The sequence below is a fragment of the Episyrphus balteatus genome, chromosome 3, assembly GCF_945859705.1.
Source record: "Episyrphus balteatus chromosome 3, idEpiBalt1.1, whole genome shotgun sequence".
In the NCBI taxonomy this organism is placed as follows: Eukaryota; Metazoa; Arthropoda; class Insecta; order Diptera; family Syrphidae; genus Episyrphus; species Episyrphus balteatus.
Window position 1 is genome coordinate 92,796,627 of NC_079136.1, and position 25,010 is coordinate 92,821,636.

Genomic DNA, 25,010 nt, shown 5'->3' on the forward strand with positions numbered 1-25,010 from the left:
GTGTACACGATTTCAATGACGAAAGAAAATTAAGCCAAACTACTACCGAATTAAGCTGGTAATAGATACTTAGGTATACTCTACGACGACGTTTCAAAGCTAGGAGTTTGACTCTTTTGAACTTTGAAATTAAGGTGATCAACACTGACCCTTAAGTCTCTTAAATAACCATTTATCATTTAATTGTAAATTTTAAAAATAGGGAAACAATTATTTTCAACAAAAAAATTACTACATATCTCTTTTCCAGCTAAATTTAGTCCAAATCTTTTAAATAAATACATCAATCCAGAGGTACCTTTGGTATATCTGCTTCAAATGTATGCAAACAATCAAAAAGTATAAGATGATCAGATACAAAAATATCTTACAATTTTATTAACTTAAATTTAGTGTAATGACCGTGGTTATGAGGTTATTAACTCAATACGCGACTGATAATATTGTCTTTGGCATTCAGCCAACCCGGTTAAAACAATTCCAAGATCATGATATATGGCTTCTTTAGTATACCTACCTACGTGATAGTGTTAAATTAATTTGGAGACGTTCCTTCGAACAATCAATCAACTAATGATTTATAGTTAAAATGATATGAGCGTACAAACAAACAAAGCAAAATGACATCTGAATGTCTGTTTAAAATTTTTTTTGTAGTAACTCAAAAAAACACAAATGCAACAAATTGCATTTTAATTCTTTACACGTGATATTTGAGCCAGAAATGCTATTTACTTAATTTTTATTTATATTTTCGTTTTTGTTTTGTTTTCAATTCTGGAACTTCCTACTGCCGGAAAAAGAGTGTAACGGACTAATATTGGCATGTCATATGGTGCAATTGTGCAATGTGTGCACCTGTATGACCAGGAAATACCCTTGCTATATAGTAGGCACAGTCATTAAGAAGATCGCTTTTATGGCTAAATTTTGCATAACAATGAATAAATAGCGTTGAATAGCTACAGCATGCGATGGTTACCTACTATTGAAAATTATAAAATAAAATGAGAATTTAACGGTTAACAAAAAAAAAAAAATGTTTCTTATTGCATGATTTGATCAAACTCAACTCACTTTTGGCGCACGATTGTTTATATTATAAACATTATGTACTCTTTTTGGACGCCTTAAACCACTTCTACCTTTTATAAAACCCAATGATCGTTAACCAAACCTGTTCTTGAGCTGCTGTTTATGTTTTTACTCTTATAGGTCAACAAACTTTTTATAAAGAGTGTCGGTAATCATGTAACATTACCTTTAGTACAAATTGTACAATTTAGGCCAAAGAAAGGTATATAATATAAAAGCATAGCGGTGTGTCTGGCAGCAACGTTATATAGCTCCTAAGACCTACTTGGGAGCAAAATATGGCATAACACTTCCTTTGAAGTGTGATTTGTTAATTTAATTGAATTTAGCTACTTTGTCGACTATTGCAATCCAACAAAATACAGGTTCGAATAAGATTATGGGTTGTTAAGTTTGACAACAGCTTTGAGTAACAACAAAAAGTGATAAAATAAAACAAGATAAATAAAAAAAGATTTAACAATAAATATTTACATAAATTTACCTGTCAAAACGTAAACGTTGCACACAATTTTATACATATACAATAAAATAAATCAGTTGCAATTAAATTTATTTAGGATTCATGTGCTTTATAGTCAACACTTGCTGCAAATTGAACAAAGATAGGTAATTTATAAAAAAAGCGATTTGGAAATAAATGATGATTAGCTTTGATAACGAAACACAATGAAGTCACAGTATGTAAGTGCTTTAGCTAAATATAATATAGGTACAGGCTTAACAAAAGAGGAAGAACAGAGATTTAACTACTTCCTTTGCTTTTCATGTAAAGCCAAATTTGTTGCTTTGAAAGAAACGTGATAACTCTCAAATATTCCCGTTTGCTTCTAAATAATTTACAAGGATTGACTGGGGCCTGCCGTGTCCGAACGTAAGTTCAGAGGATAGGAGATATAATTCCAATAAATTTAATTAATTTTGTATTCATTTTATTTTTGAAACCTTACGTTATTAAATCTTTTCTCCTTTATAGTAGTGCAAAATCAGATCGAAAAATTTGTCCATGAGTAAGCGGTAGAACGCTATTATTTGTATAAAATAAATTTCATTACCTACTTCATTTTTCTAAAAATAATGTATTTTCTAGTTTATAAGAATTTACATTCAAACTCAATTTCTAATTTCTGTATTTTGTTTTGCGTTGATTGAACTAGTTTCAGAAACAAAGTCAAATATTAAATTAAAATTAAATTAAGCAAAATTGCATCCGTTTGCTAGATTTCTAATGGGAGAAAGTTCTTATTCGTAACTTTAAAGTTATGTTAATTATTCTAATTATTAAAATATAAGATTTCATGGATAACCTGAAATTTAGTTTTTTTTATCCATTAATTGAAGACAGTCTTCTACCATACGTTCTACGTGTTAAGAATATTTTTTAATACATTTTCAAATTTCCTGCAAAAAGCATTTAAGGTAGTACACTCGGGCGTATGCGCGATATTTTTAGTTATGTTTTTTTTTTATTTATTTTTTATTTAGTTGTTGTTGGTTGTATAGTGATCGTTTTGAGATTTATTTTTACGTACATACATACGTATATGGCTGTAATATGATTAGATGTTAAGTTTGTGACACATTCAAATATTTGCCGTAGGTTTAGATATTGACATTAAACAAATGCTTTCACACAAAGTCGCTCGTGCGTTTAAATATTGATTGATGGAAAATTAAATATTTGTTTTGGACAATTAGTAAGTCATTTAATACCTATATAAAATTGTTTTTTTTTAATCGGAAATTATTAAAATGGGGGTGGAACCGGTTAGAAAAAAATGAGTGACATGATAACCAGAACAATAGTTGTTATTCGCACCAGTGAGTAGTTAAAATTGACCCATTTCGTGTATAGCTTATGTGTTGTGGTAATGTGCTTATAGCAAAATATGTGTTCAAATGCTAGTATTTTTGTTAGTGCTTAAGTATTTAACTTAGTAAAAGTTAGCTAATTCAAAGTACAAATGGCCCTTATTTATTTTATTTTAAAAAGCCAAAAAAGTCATCAATAAAGAAAAATAGTAGCCCAGTAATTTTAGGCTTTTTTTACCCCAATCTACGGCGTTCTTATGAAGATGTGAAAAATCGACATTGATATCGCGTCCGCGTTAGAAGTTATAGAGGTCAAAAGGTCACGAAAATCAGTTTTTTGCATATATCTCGTGACCTGTTGTTCGGAGGTCAATAGGGATCTATAGAAAATCTGTTTGTCATAAAATTATCTACAAGTATTGCCTTATGCATTTTTCTGCAGATAAAACCTAAAATTACTGGACTATAGCTGATTTTTGAAATTAGTTCTGCCTGAAAGCTTTATAACTTGAAATGAAGATTCGTTGGTCTTTTGAGAAAAAATGTTAATATTTGGCTACAATTGATGCCCTTTAAAGCCACATGGTTTTATTGGACACTCTCATTTTATGTTTATATGTAAATGAAAAAAAGTTATGTAATTTGTTGAACGCAAAAAGTTTTTCATTGAGTCCGTTCTAATATACATTATTAAACGGTCACTCGGGCGTATACTTACTTTTTTTAAACTACTTTGATTCTAATTATGTTCGGTTTTTTTAGAGCAGTATTTCTTAATATGGCCCGCAAAATGTAATTCCCCCTTTCATAGCTTATAACTTTTAGTCAATTAAATACAAAATTAACAATACAAAATTAACTGCAATTGTGTTCTTTTTTCAATCGTTTTTAAATAGATACATTTCAAGAGAATTCAAATATCAGTTCTAAAAAAAACTTTTGCATGTGATAAGAATATATTTCTGGACGCTTAATTATCTCTAATAAACCTTTTCATAAGTGTCAATTATTGTTTAGTAGAGTAATTTATTTACTTTTTTTTTAATTAAAATTAGACTGAAAAAAATGCAAAAATTAATCCCCATGTGGCTTAAAACAACAATAAATTTTCAATACCGGCAATTTTAATTTTTTTTAGAATGAATGTAAATAAAATCGTTATGAAAATTATTTATCATTGAGATAAAATTAATTTGTTAATTTGTTATATGTTGCTAGCCAGGTATTTAAGCTTGATCACAAAAATTTTCATTGAAAAAATATCAAAAAATTGCGTCTCTATAAAGAATCTATATGAACTCAAATTGGAAGTCAATAAGTCCATTGATAAATTATATTTATTTGTGATGTCAATTTCTAATTCAAATATACCATATTACTAAATACAAAGGTTAAGTTTTTTTTAGATCATTAAAAGCGGATTCATTTAATCATAGTTCAACCACTACTTTTCAGTCAAAGACCGTGCCGCCTGCTAGGCCTTATGTAGATAATTCACAAACAACAATTAAAAATTGTTAAATCGGCAACAAAGTTCTTGTGATTGTTCATTATTTGTTCTTTATTGCTAATTTTTTTGTTGTTCAATATACTTTAAATTTTCAATCTGATGTGATACATATGTATGTAAAAAATGTATGAATAGGTAATTTTTCGCTTTATCATCAAAGAAGAAAAATTAAAATGAATTAGTCTAATTTCCCATTGTGCATTTAATTAAAATGATAAATCATTTATCAATTAAGATCTCGTTTAAAAAAATTTCAATATTAAACATTGTATTGCTTAAAAGATTTCTTTTTTTTTTTTCTGGGAAGAAAACAATGCGAACACATTCCATTCTCATTAGGAGACAATTTAATTTAAAGACAATTTCGATCTACTTGGTAACAGATTTTCGATAAGAAAGCCAAATTATTTTTTTTATTTATAAAAAAAAATTAATTTAACTATATAACTGTGACATGGGTCCTTTCAGATTAGCTACAATCAATGAACTTAATTTAAAATTACTGAGTATGAAAAATTTTTTTTTTTTTTGTTAAACTTGCTGCTCGCAATTAATTGCACTGGGTTCTACCAGCCAGTTGTCTCCATAAAAAATTACCCCTAATCCCGTCAGCCGGGATAAATTTAAATTTATAAATTTTGCCCCAATTTACTTTTCTTTCTACTCGGATCTCGATGTGTCGAGAGGATCTAAAATCTCCCACGTGTCTGCTTCACACTAATTATCCGCTTGTGGGTTTCACATTTCTGAGGCCAACTGAATTTTCTTTTGCCAAAAATTTTGTAGTTACGAATGTTACAAGATATAGAAATAGATATTGCCTCCTTGGCGGGGTTCTCCTTCTCAGGATCTTTCCTTTGAACATATGACAGTACCAACTGATTCGTTTGTGTTCTATTGTTTGAGAGATGGATTTAAAATATGTAATATGAAATAAGGTCATGAAGATAGAAGATATATATACCATTTTGATGCAGAAAAATCGATATAATAGTATACCGGAAGGATTGTTCCTTCGACTCTGGAAACTTTGTTGATACAAGCTCTACTTGGGGTCTAACTATGACAACATTTTATTAATCAGATGCGGCGTTTTACAGCTGCTGATGTTCAAACTAGCCCCTCTAACGAATTGTTGACAAATTAACGGGTTGGATTCGATATCGCGCTTTTTATATTCCCGTTTTTTTAAATCCCGCTTTTTATAATCCCGATTTTTTACAATCCCGGTTTTTGTAATCTTGTTTCTTATAATCCCGATTTTTATAATCCCGTTTTTTACTATCCCGATTTTGCAATCAAAACAAGTTGTTTTATTTTAAAAAAATCGATTCAAATCGTTATAATCCCATAGATTATAATAACATAAAATGATCACAACACCTTAAATTAAGTACACACTACACCAGGCATGTCAAACTTGCGGCCCGCGGGCCGCATGAGGCCCACAACGCTTAACTCTGCGGCCCAGTCCAGATTTTTAATAATTTCGAGTTTAAGTTTATTATTTACAGTACTTTGCCATATTATTAGGCCTAAGCGAAAAAATTGCAATTTTTTGTTTCATGTTGCTCAATTTTTAAAGTTTTTTGTTCAGATATCCAAAATTTTTTTTGTCTCATTTAATTTTAAATTTTGATAAAAAATAACGTACAGCCCTAAAAGACGTTTTCTATGGATTTCATGACCAGAGAGTTTCCAGATTGGTCCAATACTTTATTTTTGTATAGAAGAATAACGTGACATTCTTAATTTTATGGCAAGAACCCCATTATGCACAAATATAGAATCTTTTAGCCTCAAGCATATTCCGAAATCGTAGAATCAAAACGAAAATGTCTTTAAGAGCTTAATCCCTTTTACACGTTATTATTTATGGAAATTTATGAATTATTCTTTTACTTTTTTTAAGTTAATCTGTGTAAGAGATTACTTTCAATGCGAATAAGCTGAAACACCCTCTATATTAAGACTTAAGTAATATTCAGTTATTCTGTGCTTGAGATTTCTCTCTTACGGGTCAATCGAATGATTTATTTACTTTAATTGCACTATCGAAAAGTCTCCAAAGCTTTTTATATAATTATGTACTTATGCTAGTCGTTTTTATGTTCAAGAAATATAAGACACTCGAAATAAAGCTATCATAAAACGAAGACGTGTTAAGTGTTCTCATTTATATTTGCATGAATTATAATTTGCATGATTAAAGTACTTATAGCTAATCAGAAGTGAGAAAAAAAGCCCACTTGATTTTATTGTGCATGTTTAGACATTTTATTAAAAGTTTATGAAAAAAGATTATTTAATTTAATTCCAAAGTTTTGAGTAAAGTAAATTAAATTAATTATGAATGCGAGAACACGTGCGGGAAGATTTGTCGAAAGTGCGACAGTCCCAGAGCTTAAAGCTAAGCTTGAAGAGCTAAATTTATCCACGTTGGGACTAAAACCCGCATTGAAGCTACGTTTAGAAGAGGGAATAGCTCTCCTCGATGATAATCGATTGGAGGAGCTGTTCTCTAATGTTGATATCGATGAGGAAGATGACGAAGATGACGTTGGAAACGATGGTGATGCTTCTGACCATTTAGAAGATGAGAGAGCTCTTTCACAGAGATTAGAAAACTTACGTGAAATTGTCAGAAAGAAAGAGGAGATTGCTTCTTTAGAGAAGAGATTGGCCGAACTAGGCAGTTCAAAAAGTGATGTGCGATCGCCAATGTATACATTCCGTGATGTTGAGGACACGACACCAACGTTCTCAGGGGACGACAATTATCCCGTTAAGAAGTGGATTAGTTGCTTTGAAGATGCAAGGCTTCTGTACAAACTAAATGAATCAGAAAGTTTTATTTGTGCCAGACGATTATTGAAGGGAACGGCGAAATTGCTTTTGCGATCGACTTCATGCCGTTGTTGGAGCGAATTAAAAGATGCCTTACTATCTGAATTTCACAATAATGCTACTGCTTCAGACATCCACAACATTTTGCGAACGCGTAAAAAGCACAAAGACGAAACGTTTTTACAATACTTGTTAGCCATGCAAGAGATCGCATCACAGGCCGAGATCGAAGAGCCAGAGGTAATAAGTTACATTATTAAGGGAATTCCCGATTCATTCCTTAACAAACAAATTCTCTTAACTGCCAACAACATCGTCGATCTTAAGATTTTATTAAGAAAATACGAAAATATGAAGCTAATTGATCCTCCGACATCTACGCAAGCAGTTAAAAAACCTACCATGCAATCCAGACACGTTCCAAATCCGCAAAGCATTCCAAAGTGCTTTAACTGCAATGAAACAGGGCATATTTCCACCAATTGCCCAAAACCTCGAAGGGAAAGGGGTTCATGTTTTCGCTGTGGAAAATTGGGACATGCAATCAAAGATTGTCCACAACCATCATCCGCCGTTCTGGTAGTTCAAGAACCTGCAACGCAAGCACAGAAACAGGCTATTTCGTGCTCCTTTATGGAAAACTTCCAAGATGTCCTCGAGTATAGTTTTCAAAAAGATGATCCTGTTCCTGTGCAAATGACGATATACGCCATGACACTCATCGACACCGGGAGTCCAATCAGCTTTGTGCAGCAGCGCTACATTCCACCTTTTCTGATGGCGATGGTCAGACCGGAGTATCACAATTACGCAGGTATCAATAATTCAAGACTTATTATATTAGGAAGTGTATCATGTTATGTCAATGTGAAAAATAATTATGTTAAGTTATGTCTTTTGGTTGTTAAGAATGAGACTATGCGAAATGCAATTGTACTAGGTAGAGATTTTTTACAAAAAACTAATATTAGGTTTGTTTTACAAGATGATAATGTCGATTTGCAAGCAAACAAATACCTTAACGTAAAAGATTTGAAAAATAATGATTTTGACGAGAATTCTAAGGGAAATTCATGTGAAAATGTATGCCAAAATTTATGTGAAAATTTATGTGAAAATTTATGTGAAAATTTATGTCAAAATTCAAAAGAAAATTCTAACGAAAATAACGAAATTGGAGACGACTTTTGTAAGGGATTTTTCAAAGAAATTTTAAATATCGATATGTCGGGAGATAATGATGAGTTAACTTGTTTAAAAATTAATGATCATTTAGAACTCAAAGATCAGAAAATTGTGAGAAGTTTAGTTGAGCAAAATATTCCTACAAATTGTGAGTTTAGTAATAATTTTGAAATGAAAATTGTTTTAACCAACCAGAATAGTATTTTTAATTGCGTGCCTCGACGATTGCCTTACGCACACAAAATTGAACTCCAAAATATTCTTGAAGATTTATTGAAGCAAAATATAATTCGAGAGAGCGATTCTCCTTATGCCTCACCGATCGTATTAACAAAGAAAAAATCCGGAGAGCTACGTCTGTGCATAGACTATCGTCAATTGAACAAATTGACAGTCAAAGACAATTTTCCCATCCCTTTGATCGAAGATCACTTGGACAGACTACGGGGTAAAAAGTATTTTACATTGCTAGACTTAAAAAGTGGATTTCATCACGTCAAGATGGCTGATGATTCAGTGAAGTTCACCTCTTTCATAACACCTTTAGGGCAGTTTGAATACTTACGCATGCCCTTTGGGCTCAAAAATGCCCCATCTGTTTTCCAACGATATGTGAATTCAATTTTTAAAGATGTTATTAAAGCAGGTAAATTACTTGTTTACATCGACGACTTGCTAATAGCCACCGAATCTAAAGAAGAACATTTTAGTATATTAAAAGAAGTAATGAATTTAGTCAAGAAAAACAATTTAAAATTACGATTTGATAAGTGCCTTTTCATGTTTGAAAAAATAACATACTTGGGGTATGAAATATCTTGTGATGGCATAGGACCGAATAAAAATGGGTTAAAAGCAGTAGCCGAATTTCCAATTCCGACAAACGTTAAGAATCTCCATTCATTCTTGGGTCTAGCGTCTTATTTTCGAAAATTTATTAAACATTTTTCAATCGAAGCGAAACCACTTTATGACCTGCTCAAAAAAGATTCTAAGTTTCAGTTTGGAGATCAAGAAATAAAAACTTTTGAGTCGTTGAAGGAAAAATTATTAAGCGCTCCGATTCTAAGCATCTTTAATCCTAATGCTACAACTGAATTGCACTGTGATGCAAGTAGCTTAGGGTTTGGTGCAGTATTGATGCAGCGGCAAAATGACAAACATTTCCATCCTATTTTCTTTTATTCGAAACGAACGTCACCACAAGAAGCGAAATATCACTCTTATGAATTAGAGACATTGGCTATTGTGTCCGCGCTTAGAAGGTTTAAAATATACCTAATTGGCATTAGCTTTAAAATTATCACCGATTGTAGAAGTTTAACCTTGACCTTAAATAAAAAATTGTTAAATCCACGTATTTCTAGATGGGCTCTAGAACTTCAGGAATTCGATTATACAATCGAGCATAGGGACGGCCAACGAATGAGACATGTTGATGCCTTAAGTCGCTGCCACAATGTTTTGATTGTCGAAACAGATTCGTTTGAACATGTTCTCGCGGCTGCCCAACAAAAAGATCCCGAAATTAGGAAAATTGTGGAAATGTTGGAAAAGAAAGAAAGTTCTGCTTATGAATTATTAAACGGATTAGTTTATCGCAAAATTGATAAAAAAGTTTACTTTTACGTTCCATCTGGAATGCAGGAAAGGGTTATACGAACCCATCACGAAGCATTGTGTCATGTTGGCGTTGAAAAATGCTATAATGTTCTAAGGGCGACGTATTGGTTTCCCGATATGAAAACTAAAATTAAAGAATATATAAAAGATTGCCTGAAATGTTTACACTTTTCCCCATCATACGGAAAAAAGGAAGCAACTTTGCATAATATCCCCAAAGGTGAAAAGCCATTTGACACTATTCACATTGACCATTTTGGTCCATTACCATCTTCTACAAGAAATTTAAAAAAACATATTTTGCTTGTTGTGGACGGTTTTTCAAAATTCACAAAGCTTTACGCGGTCAAGAGTACAAGTGCGAAAGAGGTAGTACAGTGCTTAGAAAATTACTTTGCCACTTACAGTAGACCAAATCGTTTAATATCGGATAGAGGTAGTTGTTTTACTTCGGAGGAGTTTTCCTCTTTTTGTCAAGAAAACTGCGTTCAACACATTAAGGTAGCTACGAATTCACCCCAATCGAATGGGCAGGTGGAACGCATAAACAGATGCCTCACTCCAATGCTATCCAAGGAAAGCGAGGTCGATCCAGGCGAGTGGACAAAGTATCTTGCCAAGGTTGAATTCGCCCTCAATAATACAATCAGTAAAAGCACTGGTTTTAGTCCAAGCGTTCTACTGTTCGGTGTTGGGCAAAAGGGAATCGTTAGCGATAACATAAAAGAATATCTGGATCAAGAAATTTTGGACAATGAACCAAGAGACTTACAATCATATAGGCAACAGGCAAGTAAAAATATTATTCAAAGTCAAGAATCCAATAAAATTTATTTCGACAAGCATCATAAAAGACCACATTCTTACAATGTTGGTGATTTTGTGATGGTTAAGAACGTGGTAACTACTCCAGGAATAAACAAAAAACTTCTCGCAAAGTTCAGAGGTCCCTTTGAAGTAGTTAAAAAATTAGAGAATGATCGATATTTGATTAGAGATTTAGAAAATCTACAAATTTCACGAGTTCATTACGAAGGCGTTGCATGCCCTGAAAACATGAAACCCTATGTTTCAGTTTGATTTAATTTTTAATTTTTATTCCGATATATACTATCTTAAAAATTCTTTGAAAATCCTAGTTCGATATTTATTAAAACTATCAATCGATAGTTATTTAAATGTTTTAATTTTTGAAATAAATTTTAAGTTAATGTTTTCATATGAAACATGTCATTTAAAGTGCATATTATACATATGTATTAAGTTTCGCTTTTTAAATTTCAAACATAAAAATATTGTCCTAAATTTATTGTTACAAAAAAAAAATAGAAAAAAAAAGAAAATTATGTTATTACTTAAATCGAGGTCGATTTTGTATTAAGGACGGCCGAGCTGTAAGAGATTACTTTCAATGCGAATAAGCTGAAACACCCTCTATATTAAGACTTAAGTAATATTCAGTTATTCTGTGCTTGAGATTTCTCTCTTACGGGTCAATCGAATGATTTATTTACTTTAATTGCACTATCGAAAAGTCTCCAAAGCTTTTTATATAATTATGTACTTATGCTAGTCGTTTTTATGTTCAAGAAATATAAGACACTCGAAATAAAGCTATCATAAAACGAAGACGTGTTAAGTGTTCTCATTTATATTTGCATGAATTATAATTTGCATGATTAAAGTACTTATATCTGTATCTATCCTTATCGGTCGTATCAAAAATAATCCACAAGAAAATATAAATTTTCATACTGAATATGAAAAAGGCTTGCAGATTTATGTCTTTGAAAGACAAGTTCTCTTGGTTTTCTTCGCTTTTTTCCTGTTAAATGTACCTGTCGATGCGAGTTGTTATTTAAGTCATTAAGCCGAATGAGTTACCTATAAGATCCAGCCTAACTAACCTTGGTCTTAGAAAAAACATGGTAAATGAAATACATTAATGTAATCATTTTTCCTGTTTTTTTTTTAATAAAAAATTTCATACAAATTTTGGTTCTACTTTTTTCTGCGGCCCATCAAAATTTTGATCTCGCTGTTTTGGCCCTTCGTTACCATTGAGTTTGACATGCCTGCACTACACAATCAAAAGAAATTTCATTTAATTATATTTTAACTTATATTTGCATGCATTTCAACAGTTTTAATATTTAATTAAATGAAATATCTTTTACTCTTGTGAACTCAATTTAAGGTTTTAATCATTTTATGTTTTTATAAAAGAAATACCGTGTTCATAAAATGTTGTAGGTTCTGGTACGTATTCTATGGGCTTCACGACGCAAAAAATCAGTTTTACTAATTTTTTGTCTATTTCTCATGATTTTTTTATCTATGCATTAAGCATGTATTCTGTAAAAAAACAGGATTTGACGAGATTTTAAAATGCGGGATTAGAATTGATCGGGATTTTAAATAAGCGGGATTTCAGAAGACGGGATTTAAAAAATCGCTATTTTAGTAGACGGGATTTTGAAACTTTTTTTTCGGGATTTTCGAAAAACGGGATTTTAAAAAGCGGGATTCCCATACGCTCCCCAAATTAACGTAATACAGCGAAGGCTGTGTTAGGTAGTTAAAGTTCAAAGAACTCACCAAGCAACCTTATTACAGTTCTTCTAATTTAACTCTATTGTTGTAACTCATATGTTTTCATACGTTGTCATAAGTAGGTCAAAATAAGCCACGACGTTATTTAATTGTTCGCCATTTTGTTATTTATTGGCGGATCGTGGCCCGCCATACTGTCTCAAAAATAATACAAAATATAATAGTCTAGGAAAGATAAGAAATCTAGTCGAAACGGCCAGAAAATGAATTCATTAATTTTTCTTTTTAATGCATGTTCAAAGTCCCCCCAAAACCCACAATTTCCTCATATGGAATTTTTGAATGCTGAAATAAATAACACCAAAGGCATCCAGATACGACACCCTTTTAAAAAAATATAATCCTTTTTATGATTTTTCCGATATTTAATATTTAAACTTGACCGAATGAAGCTGTAAAATTTAATTTCTTGAGGTTTCAAAAATTCTAATTTCGCAAAATTTAAATATAACATTTATTAATCTTTGAAAACTTAATCAAAGAGAATTTCAACAGATTTACTACAACAGATCAGTTATCTACTGAATACTCTAAATTGAAGTATTAAAACCATTCTTAATTGGATAACAATTTAAATTTAAACATTTTTACTATTTAAATAACTGAAGTTATTTTGTTAGCATTTATTCTACATGACTTAAAACCAAAAACGTGTACTTTAATCCTTTTTCCTTTCATTTTACAGAAATCCCAACTGGTGGAAGCGGCGTTCGACTCTCGAAAGATGCCTGACTTTGCTATGCGCCTTTGCATTAGTCACTATCATTGGACTAATTATAGGATTAGTTTCGGTGATTTTGTCCAATCAAATGAACAAAGGTAAGAACTAAGAATGCAAAATAGAGAATGCCATTCCTAAACATATTTTTTTTTTGTAAATCCATAGATTCTACTAACCCACCTGAAGCGCTGCAAGTTCCTGATAAACCATCAGGGGCTAAACCTGAAGGATCTCCTTCTAAGGTTGATGATACTTGCGTATTGCCCGAATGTATTCATACAGCTTCAAATATATTGAGCTCTATGGATCCAACTGTAGAACCATGTGATGATTTCTATCAATTTGCATGTGGCAACTTTATACGCACTAAAACTATTCCCGAAGATAAGGTATCGGTTAGCAGCTTTTCCGACATAAATGACAAATTGCAGGAACAACTTAAATTATTGATTGAAGAAGAACGTGACGAAAGTGCTCCAAATCATTTCCAACTGCCAAATAAGTTGTATAAGGCTTGTATGAACAAATGTAAGAATCTTAAATTAAAACTTTACAAGCAAGTGATGTATATTTAAATTATTTGTGTATTTTTTTTTTTTTTTTGAAATTAAGCTCTAATCGAGGATCTGGGTTCGAGTCCGATTGCCAATATTGCTGAAAGCTTAGGCGGATGGCCAGTTATTAAGGGTGATTCATGGAATTCTGATGACTCATGGACTTGGCAAGATACAGTTCAAAAATTCCGAAATCTTGGCTTCAGTATGGATTACATTTTAGACTTTAGCATTGGTGTTGATCTTAAAAATTCTACAAAGCGTATGATTGATGTAAGAAATGCTGTCAAGTTATACTTTTTGTTTTACTGACCATAGAACTTATTTTTATAGATTGATCAATCGGCAATTGGTTTAAGCCGAGAATATCTGGTGAAAGGCTTAAATGATACTCTTGTATTGGCTTACTATGATTATATGGTCGACATAGCTGTGATCTTTGGTGCTAATAGAGATGTTGCATTGAAAGAACTTGGAGAATCTCTTCAATTTGAAATGGATTTGGCAAATGTAAATTAGGAACCTAATAAAAAATTGTATGAATAGGTTAAATATCACTTTTTTCTATCATAGATTTCCTGGCCAAATGAAAAACGTCGAAATTCATCAGCTCTGTACAATTTAAGAACTGTAGCACAACTCCAAGAAAGCTATCCTTATATTAGTTGGAAGGAATATATTAATGTTTTGCTTCCAGCTCAACTCAGTATTGACGATGATGAGCCAATCAATGTTTCGGTACCAAGTTTCTTCGAAGCTCTCGGCCCACTTTTGGCCAAAACTCCAAAACGTATCATTGCCAATTATATGATGTGGAGAATACATGCCTTTTCGATTTCATTTTTGTCAGAGGAATTCAGAAAACGTCAATTGGAGTATGCAACTGCATTATCTGGACGACAAGAACAAGAAGCTCGCTGGAAGGAATGTGTTGATATCACTAGTGGAAGGCAAGTTGCTTGAAAAAATAAATATTTTCCAATAAGAATTACATGCATGAATCGAAAGGAATCAACGGATTAAGGGATCAAGGGATTATGGGTCTTCTAAATTATAATTAATATTTATTTTTTCTTTGGGTGGATCCGCAATCAAGAGATTTGATTTTTAATAACAAAAATATTTGTTAGATTCGCAGCATTATACTTCATCAATTTTGGTAACGCAGTAATTTTTTTATCTTGTTTGTTAAATAATAAGTGATGGCCATTTCATTTTGTGGGGAAAAAAGAGGCTCACCAGGCCACATTTATTTTGTATTAATTTGACATGATGGACTTATTGTTTTGGAGCGCTACTGGTTTTATCGGTTGTTAAACCTCTCCAACGTGAATTAATAATAAGTTGTTTGAAAATAATCATACCAAGAAGTATGAAAATTGCAACTTTGCCTTCAACAAGTGATCTGTAACCTGTGCCCCTCTTCTGTAACTTTATCACTGGCGATAACCATTTTTCAATGTCTCTTAAATCCATAAGTTAAGAAAGTATGATTTAGAACAAAATTTCTTTCATTTTAATGAGATAAAATTCAAAAATGTTATCGCCAATGTTAAATGTTCCAGAACAGGGGCACAAGTCAAAAACTTAGATAGGCTAGTCGATTTTTTTTTTGCAACCGTCCTTCGCCTGTAGCTACAAAAACAGTTTTCCAAACAGAAAAGGATAAGTTGGTTCGAACTTAGTGATTTTGTGAAAAAAATAAGTTGTTTTCTAATTAAGGGCCCATTCATAACCATCAGTAGAAATCATCAGTGAAATAGACAAAACAGAAAGAAATTTAAAATTTTAGTTGCTAAGCAGCAGGCGCTTAGCCGCTATTTTGACAGGAGAAATTTTGGCGTTGAATGTTGTATAACTATGATTACACGGTCAACGAAATCGGACAACGCATTGACTCTATAATGCAAAAATGACGCCACAATCTTTTTAAAGGTCAGGTTCAGAAACGTTAGGGTTATTAGGTAAAAATTCGGTTTATGACAGAACTGACGGTTTATGAGTGAATTATCGGTAGGACTATACTCAAGTGTTACGGACTGTATATTTCGACGAGAAACAACCCCCAGTTAATTTTGCCAATTCGCCTTTTGACTGTTACAGTCTGGTTTCAATAGAACCCAAATGAGATAATTTTGAAAATTAGGTCAGTTCGAAGTTCAAATTTTAAAAGTTTATCTTTTTTGGACTCTAGTGGAAACAGGCTATTGATTTCATTTGTAAAACTTGTTTTTCCTGCAGCAGGTTAAGCGCAGGCGTTTTTTGGTTTACATAAAACCATATTTGCGCCTTGTAAAGATGGAAATATTTTTTTTTCTATGAGCTAAAATAGAAAAACTATGTCACATTACCTGGGAAATTTTCCATGAAACAACAAGACTTGCAAGCTCTAACTCTGCTGTTTTTTAACAACTAAGTAACTAGTCTATGTCCCTAGAATAAAGTTTATGACTTCAGGGTGCGTTGTTATTTTTCTCTGCACTTGCTCTTATGTAAAATTGCTTAAAAAGATAAAACTTTTATAAACTTCATAAAAGAATAATAATTTTAGTTTAACTTTATCAATAATTTTATAATAAATGTAAAAAATTATTAAAAGTTAATTTTTAAAAATACAAAAAAATACTTTTTAAATGGTTTTAATCTCTAAATGAAGTATGTCATTTTGTTTCTGTTTTAACAGAAAGTTTTAAGATTTTTTAAATAGTTGGAGACGTTTGAAAAAATAAATTTTTTTATATAAATATTTTCGAAAATTCTTCAAAAAATAAAATTGCGGTAGGTATGCCATTTTGATGAAATTAATTTTTTAACATATTCAGCCAAAATTTTAAGTAAAAAAATTTAAATACATTTGTATTTTTTAAAATTGACTTGTTAAAATTTTTTTGTCAACTTTTAATTTAGGGCCACTAAAACGCATTTGTACAAAATTTTTGTATGAAATCGTTTTAGTGGCTTATGAGAAAGTCAGAAATCAAGAAAAAGATAAAAGTAGGATATAATATGCCACAGTACCTACTTGAATTTTTTTTATCAAATCAACTCTTTTTTCAAAGTCATTAATTCAAGATGATCATAGTCGCCAGACTGTATAGGTGTGTATTTATTCAGTGATTTAATTTTTTTTTTGACTATTGGTCTAACTCACGCAACTCATAAATTACTCCCATTAATATCTCGCATATGTTTGATCGCCAGTTAGATCAACAGTTTTATATTTGAATATAACATCATGTGGAATTACCCATTATGAAATCCTTTTGTTCCTCGATTTTAACTCTTTAATACTCTTTACAGCTACGAATGGGTAAATGATAAAGATGATGGAGGAGAAAGTGAAGAAGGCGACTCCACTGGGTATGAGCAATTTCCCAAATAAAAAAAACGTACCTAAATTCTTCATGAATTGCACAAGAAACATACCTACATTTATGTATCTACATTTAAGTGTTACGCCATATTTGTTGCATCATCTTTGAAACATTTGTATACCTCGGTTTGGGTTGATATAGTTGATTATATTAATTTCTTTAACTAGGTACCCATAAATTCCATTATGATACATTACTGAATGCTTTGAAAGTTTCAAAACTTTTCAAAAAAAAAAAACATCAAGCTAGCTGCCTGTAATGTGTTTGTGTTAAATAACGGAAATCAAACATTAATTTATGTATGTTCTAGAGTTTTAACAAATTTTGTCTTTTGTAAAAGTGTTTATTCCAAAACCAAATTATACTAACTAACATATTGCATTTTTTATTCAATATTTTTCAGTTTGGCCATATCAATTGGTTCACTTTATGTACGGAAACACTTTAAAGAAGATGCTAAACATATTGCCATGGAAATGGTTGATAGCATTAGATCTGTATTTTCTGGAATTCTTACCCAAGTTGACTGGATGGACGAGCAAACTAGAAAATCAGCTTTAGAAAAATTAAATTCCATGACAACTCACATTGGATATCCTGATGAAATAACTGATGATAGTAAACTAAGTGAATACTATGATAGTTTGGAAATTGATTCGGACAAATACTTTGAATCGTTCCTTAGAATGAACGTTTTTGGAACAGACAAGTCATTTAATAAATTACGTTTGCCTGTGAACAAGACTGATTGGATACGTCATGCCAGGCCAGCTATTGTTAATGCTTTTTACTCGTCACTGGAAAATAGTATACGTAAGTTTCCGGTTATAAGTTTAAATTATCTACATACCTTTATAAGTTATTACAAAGCAGTTATTTTTATTACTTACAAACTATAAACTTAATTTACACTTTATAACTTTAATTAACACAACAAGTTAATTAAAGTAATTGCTGTACTAAATGGTCAATAATCTATTTATCACAATTTCTTAACGCTCAAGCTTGCTCATGAATTTTTACTTTATGGCTTGTTTGTGATGTTTATGTATTAGTCCGGTCAAAATAGACATAAAACTGAAAATTGGTACAGATCATTGAAACGTCTTCTTAGTTCTAAACAATGGCAGCTACGAAAAAGCACATCTTTTTATGGAAAACATCATGGGCTATAAAATTAATTTCAATTATTTCTCAAAAACCGCGTTTTAAAAAAATAAAGTACGAAAAACTGTTATTTTTGACTTTTGTCCAAATAAAAAAAAAATAGTTTTTTTAATAATTCCTCTGAAAAATTAAAACTGAATTATTAAATTAAATAGAAGACCGCATAATCTTTTCATTCTTAGATTTTTTTTCGATAACATCAACCATTTGACGAAAATAGTAAAAAGCCGATATTTTCGATATATACCCACCACTTTTTTAAACGCACTAAATTTCAAACGATAAGAAGTGTGACTACAGCATAATTTACTGGCTGAATACAATGGTGTAGCTGTGGCTGTAGCTTGCAGTACTGTTAAAATTTTACTGACGGAAAACCCTACAAAAGTTGGCGGCAGCTGAGCAAAAAGTTGAGAATTCTTCAACTTGCGCTACAAGCTACAGCCACAGCTACACAATTGTATTCAGGGGGTTAAGCTATTTACTATTTAGTCTATGGAGTGAGTAAAAAATATATTTCAAAAAATTCATATTTAACAAGTTAAGTACCAAAATTCGCAACTTTTGAATTTTTAACAAATAAAATATTAAAAAAAAAAAACAAGTTTTTATATACAAGTTTTTCAAATAAAACTTTTCAATAGGACTCACGGTTTAAGAGTAATATGCAAAATACCGTTATTTTCAACATTTGACATAATTTAAAATCACGATATCTTCTAAACGATTGCGCATAGAAAAAAAAAAGTGCCATAACATTTGTTTTTTTTTTATTACAGAACCTACAAGTCCTTCATATACTTTTTTTTATCGCTTCTTCCGTTTCAAAGTTATAAATGAAAAACCTACATTTTCGACATTTTACCTTGAATAGCTTTTTATGCACACATTGGTGACTTTTAACATTTTACTTTAATCGACGTTTCAATGCTCTGTAACAATTTTTAGCTCTATGCGTATAATTTTTGGGTTTGAACTTTTTTATGTCTATCTGGTTTGGACTATATTTTCTCATGAATATTTACCTACTAATTTTAATTAAAAACAAAAATCAAAACTTTTTCTGTATCTTTAGAATTTTTTACTTGACTACTGACTACCGGTTTGTATGTATATTCCCCCATAACTTCAAAACTACTTATCACGATTTGACAAATGAGGTATCGTTGGTAGCGTCTTGATTGTCCGCTGGTTATACCGGTGAAAGGTTTTCTAATATGGAACTCTCTAGAGGTAGAATTTTTAATAAGATACGTATTTGCATAGCCGCTTTATACTTTGCTAGTACTTCTAGCGAATGTCATATAAGATAACCTAATATAGGATATAGCACATAACCAGCAAGAAGCTCCCAGGAAAACGTCTTTTTTCAAATTATGATAAATATTTTAGAAGTTATGAGGCTACATACATTCGTACACACATATGTAGGTACATATAAACTGTTAAATAAATTATCTTCCTTTCTGCTGCGTTACACTCAAGTAAAAAAAGAATAAGATACTAAAAAAGTTTCAAAATAATTGATAAATAATGATCTTCCACGAGTTAATTTACCAAACGGAATTGATAAGACATAGCAAATTTTCAAAAAACACATTTTTCGATTAAAAATCATTTTTTTTTCAAACAATTCTCAATAACTTTGGGTTTCTTTTTACAATTTGCCATACCTCTTATAGAATTCCCCGCTGGTATTTTGCAAGGACAATTTTTCCATGCTCAACGTCCTAAATACATGAACTATGGTGCAATTGGTTATGTTATTGGCCATGAAATAACTCATGGTTTTGATGATCAAGGAAGGCAATTCGATGTTAATGGAAATTTGGTTGATTGGTGGCAGGAAAATACAAAAGAAGCATATTTATCTAAAGCCAGATGCATCATTGAACAATATGGAAACTACACAGATAAATCAACAGGATTAAGTGTAAGAATATAGAAATCATATTCAAGTCACATAAATTAATCCTTTATTATTTTAGTTGAATGGAATCAACACACAGGGAGAAAACATAGCCGATAATGGTGGAATTAAAGAATCATACCTTGCCTACAGGAAATGGGCACAGAAGAATGGTCCTGAGCCTAAGCTACCTGGACTTGATTTTAGACCTGAACAAATGTTTTGGGTATCAGCTGCACAAACCTGGTGTTCCATACAAAGAAAAGGTAAATTTGATAAAATTAAAAAATTCTAAAATGATATTTATAATTGATCTAAATTTTATTTAGAATCTTTGAAAATGCGCATCACAACTGGTGTTCATTCACCATCTGAATTCCGAGTTCTTGGTCCAATAAGCAACATGCAAGATTTCGCCAAAGATTTCCAATGCCCTGAAGGCTCACCAATGAATCCTGTGAAGAAATGTGAAGTCTGGTAGACTACTTATTTTATGTATTCTATTCGTTTTCAATATAAAATGGAAGTTTATAGGTTTATAATTTTTTTTAATTTAGTTTTCGTTTTCCAATTAAATTATTTTGTAAATAAATTAATTATTCATAATAGACACAAATAAATGAAAAATATAGATAAAAATAAAATTTTTTTATTGATAAACTATTTTCTGTAATTTTAAGCATACACTAGAGACTAGAGATTAGAGAAACCCTCGCCAGATTCGCAGAGCGTTTTTTTTTAATGTATTTTTTTTTTTGTATAAACCTTCTCTTAACAAACACAAAGACAATGTAAAAAGAATAAAGTCAATTGGAATTCCCGTTCGTTTGTTATAAGAGTACAAACAAACATTTACATTTTATGTATGCATAAATATGGATTAAAACATAATCAGAATATTACAATATCTGCTGCATATCTCCAGGGTAACTAATGTTAAATTTTTTAATGATGTGAAATTTTTTAAATGGCGGTGTAGTTCAGGATGATAGTAAAATTCTGTGCTCCCATCGGGCGACCAACTAACTCCTACAGTTTTTAACCGATTGGGCTGAAATTTTGTGCGGAGCATAAAAATACTATTCTCTAGTGAAGTACGTAGGATTTTTTTGAAATATTAATTTTTAAAGAAATGGCATTAGTTTGAAAAAATTATTTCATTCCAAAAACAAAATTCGTTAAAAAAAGACCATAAAATCGTTAAATTTTAATATTTCAAAAAAATCCTACGTACTTCACTAGAGAATAGTATTTTTAAGCTCCGCACAAAATTTCAGCCCGATCGGTTAAAAACTGTAGGAGTTAGTTGGTCGCCCGATGGGAGCACAGAATTTTACTATCATCCTGAACTACACCGCCATTTAAAAAATTTCACATCATTAAAAAATTTAACATTAGCCTATTCTGTTACCTATTGATATACTTAATTAAACTAAACAAACACCAAAAGAAAATAATATTTCTTCTTTGTTTTATACGCTGATGAAAATAACGCTTGATTTCGTGGTTTACAAGGTGTTATTACCCCTTAATAATGTCAGTAATATCTTGTCTTTTTCCAAATTTCAATAAGTGTGAACAAATCGCCAGTAAAATAAAAAAAACAACCGCTTCTTTTGGTAGCACAAAGTATTCTGTTTTATTCAAATTAAATCTACTCTACTCTATAACTATATCTTATCTCTATTTTACAAATACATTAACATCTACTTAAATTATCTTATCACTAGTTTTCTTAGGATTCTAAACTAACATTAATGTACATACAGATAACGACGCAAGATACGATACATCCCTTTATTACTACCATATAGCTCACAGATGTATGTCAACAACACAATCGCTGAGTAAATATGGTAATGGTTGCAAGGGATGGATGTGACCCAGCGTCGCTATTTATAGGTTTCTTATTTCTCTACCTAAACTATTCTTATAGGTAACTGTACTTATGGTATATGATTAAACATACTCCCCCCATTGACATCATGGTACAAGTGTCAATTTAAGGAAGCGTGATGCTGGCAGGAAGAAATCTTGTTGGGAGTTGGCAGAATTGATGAAGTAGTTTTATGATTATGATGATGACAATCATGAGTACGATCCATGTCACTATGCTCATTCCGTAATGCGTTACATGGTGAATATCTAAATCCACATCAACAGGGAAACCGAAAAACTGTGGTTGCATTCTGGGAATATTCCCAACAGCAATCGTAGTTGATACGTCTTTTAAAATCCTTGAACTTAATGTAGGAAGTTGGAAGGTTATGTTGACTGCAGGGATTTCATAGGTCACATTCTGTCGGATTTTAGTAAACGCCACAAGCGTGACATCCGGAGTATATATATGGCAACCAGAATCCAGCTGAATAATTCCTTGATTTTTAATCAACTGTGTTTTTCGGAAGTTCTGACATTCAATTTCTATTGACTCTTCGGCTGGTACTGAATAGAGCCACGAATTACCCATGCTCAATTGAATCCATGTAGATGACGGTCGTTGGATTTTGATAATACAGGTTCCAGGTATTACTGTTTTCCTTAAAAGTAGCTCCACTTCACAAGGCGCTTGCTTCCCAATATTAAAGATTGGTTGACTCTGGGGACATATCCAAACTGTATCGACGGATTTTATTCGATTACATTTCAGGAAGTCAACATCTCTAAGGTTGTAGTACCTTTTTCTAGATTCGCCTAGAAGTAAATGTTTGGAGCTTGTTTCGATGCTGATAAACCGTGAACCATGTAATGTTGGATAAGGGTGTACTTCAAATATTGTGAAGGCCTCACGATGTACTAGTGGGATTTTTATTTCGAACAGGATGTATTCTCGAGTTTTCTGTGCGGACGTTTCCAAGACATTGAATATCTCGCTGACCTCTTCTGCGGGTAATTTTAAATCATATGGAAGCTGATGTTTGATTTGACTCAGATGTTCTTGAAGTTGAGCACTTGTGATGATATGTTGTTGAGCACCATTGCCATATGCCTTCAACATTCCTTGCTTTATTTCATCTTGGAAATGTTCAAACTCATCCATGATAAGGAATGCATACAGAAACCCGAAACTTAGTTGTTGTAGATTCTCGCCTTGCTTCATCTTCTTCATTACAGCTTCAAAGTTAAATTGTATTTTTTCAAATTGTTCCTTTGAATGGTCATGTTGTTTCTTTAAAACGTTGTAAGTGACATCTTGAATTGAGGACATGTTCTTAAGAAGTTCCAAGTAATATGCATCATTTTTGCTTGTCGTCTTTACCTTTTCTTCTAATATTTGAGCATGTTCTTCATCCATTACTCCAAATAGCGCATGTTGGATAGCTCCAATGAAACTTAAAGGTGCTCTTTTGCGTCTTGTAAAGTGATTTCCAACGATAATTTTATTGTTTTCAGTTATGGAAATCATTTTATGTCTCAACTGTTCCTGTATGTTGTGGTACCCGCTTGTTTGGTTAAATTCCCTTTCTGCACATAGCCATCGTATTTGTAAAATAGTTTTGCTGACGTCATCATACCGCTTTATGTATGTGGTGAGATTGATGAAGGCTACTAGTGACCATGTAGACTTTTGTAGCTTAGCAACTCCTTGATTTTCAAAGAATATTCCTGATCGATCTGCTAAGGTTGTTATTTCGAAAGTCCAAACTTGTGGTAAAACTAATAATAAGCTTAATATAGCTAATAGACAATTTTTATTTTTTATTTTTTTACATTTTTTGTTACTATTTGACTCATTAACATGTTTTTCGTCTGACTTAAAATTTGTAATATTCATGTCTTTTGTTTTACATTTATTTTTTTCAACATTTTTGTTTTTTAATTTTTCATTAAAGTTTACATTTTCTATAGAATTGTTACCTTGAAACATTTCTTTAGGAAAAGGACAAACCCTGTGTATCGATCTTTTCGAAACTCCATTGCTTGTCCTTATATCAACTATGCGACAAAGACCATCTTCTCCAAGAGATGTCTTTTCTACCCTCCCCCTTCTCCAACACATTGGCGGAACGTTGTCTTCTTTCAGGAGAACTAAGGTTCCCTCTTGAATATTATTAGAAGGATTTTGCCATTTATATCTCTTTTGCAACTCTGAAAGATATTCAAGCGACCACCTATTCCAAAATTCTTGGGTGTTGGAGCACACTGCCTTCCAATGCTCTCGAATACCTTTATAAGAGTTATTTTCATCAGAGTCTCTAAACGATATAAGGGGTTCTCCTATTAAGAAATGACCAGGGGTAAGGACTTGCATATCATTTGGATCATCTGATAAGGGAGTAAGGGGCCTTGAATTCAAGACAGCTTCGATTTGCGACATAAGAGTGGATAATTCTTCAAATGTCATAATACCTTCTGTACTACGATAGAAATGCTTTTTGACCGATTTAACACACGCTTCCCACAAGCCTCCCACATGCGGAGATCTGGCAGGAATATTCACCCATTCGATCTCCCGTGTTGCGCAGAATTCTTTAAGCGAAACATTATCATCCATTAGCAGAACGTTAAGTTCATTTAAGCTGTTAGCTGCACCAACAAAGTTTGTACCATTATCAGAGTAAATTCTCAATGGGCAACTTCGACGTCCTACAAATCTTTT

At 31.8% G+C, this 25,010-nt stretch overlaps 1 protein-coding gene across 3 annotated transcripts in view; it reads left to right on the forward strand.

Moving 5' to 3' along the window:
• LOC129916874 (neprilysin-2) overlaps positions 1-21,054 on the forward strand; it is a 38,288-nt gene extending 17,234 nt beyond the window's left edge. For 2 of the 3 annotated variants that reach the window (XM_055997069.1, XM_055997070.1), the window contains exons 3-12: positions 13,371-13,504; positions 13,572-13,934; positions 14,019-14,233; positions 14,294-14,470; positions 14,534-14,910; positions 17,261-17,320; positions 17,738-18,147; positions 20,184-20,434; positions 20,490-20,676; positions 20,740-21,054. In XM_055997069.1, the coding sequence (XP_055853044.1) occupies positions 13,371-13,504; positions 13,572-13,934; positions 14,019-14,233; positions 14,294-14,470; positions 14,534-14,910; positions 17,261-17,320; positions 17,738-18,147; positions 20,184-20,434; positions 20,490-20,676; positions 20,740-20,891 (2,326 nt within the window). In that variant the 3' untranslated portion in view covers positions 20,892-21,054. The remainder of the gene's footprint in view (positions 1-13,370; positions 13,505-13,571; positions 13,935-14,018; positions 14,234-14,293; positions 14,471-14,533; positions 14,911-17,260; positions 17,321-17,737; positions 18,148-20,183; positions 20,435-20,489; positions 20,677-20,739) is intronic. The other variant, XM_055997071.1, reaches the window with a different exon arrangement.
• Positions 21,055-25,010: the final 3,956 nt, after the last annotated feature.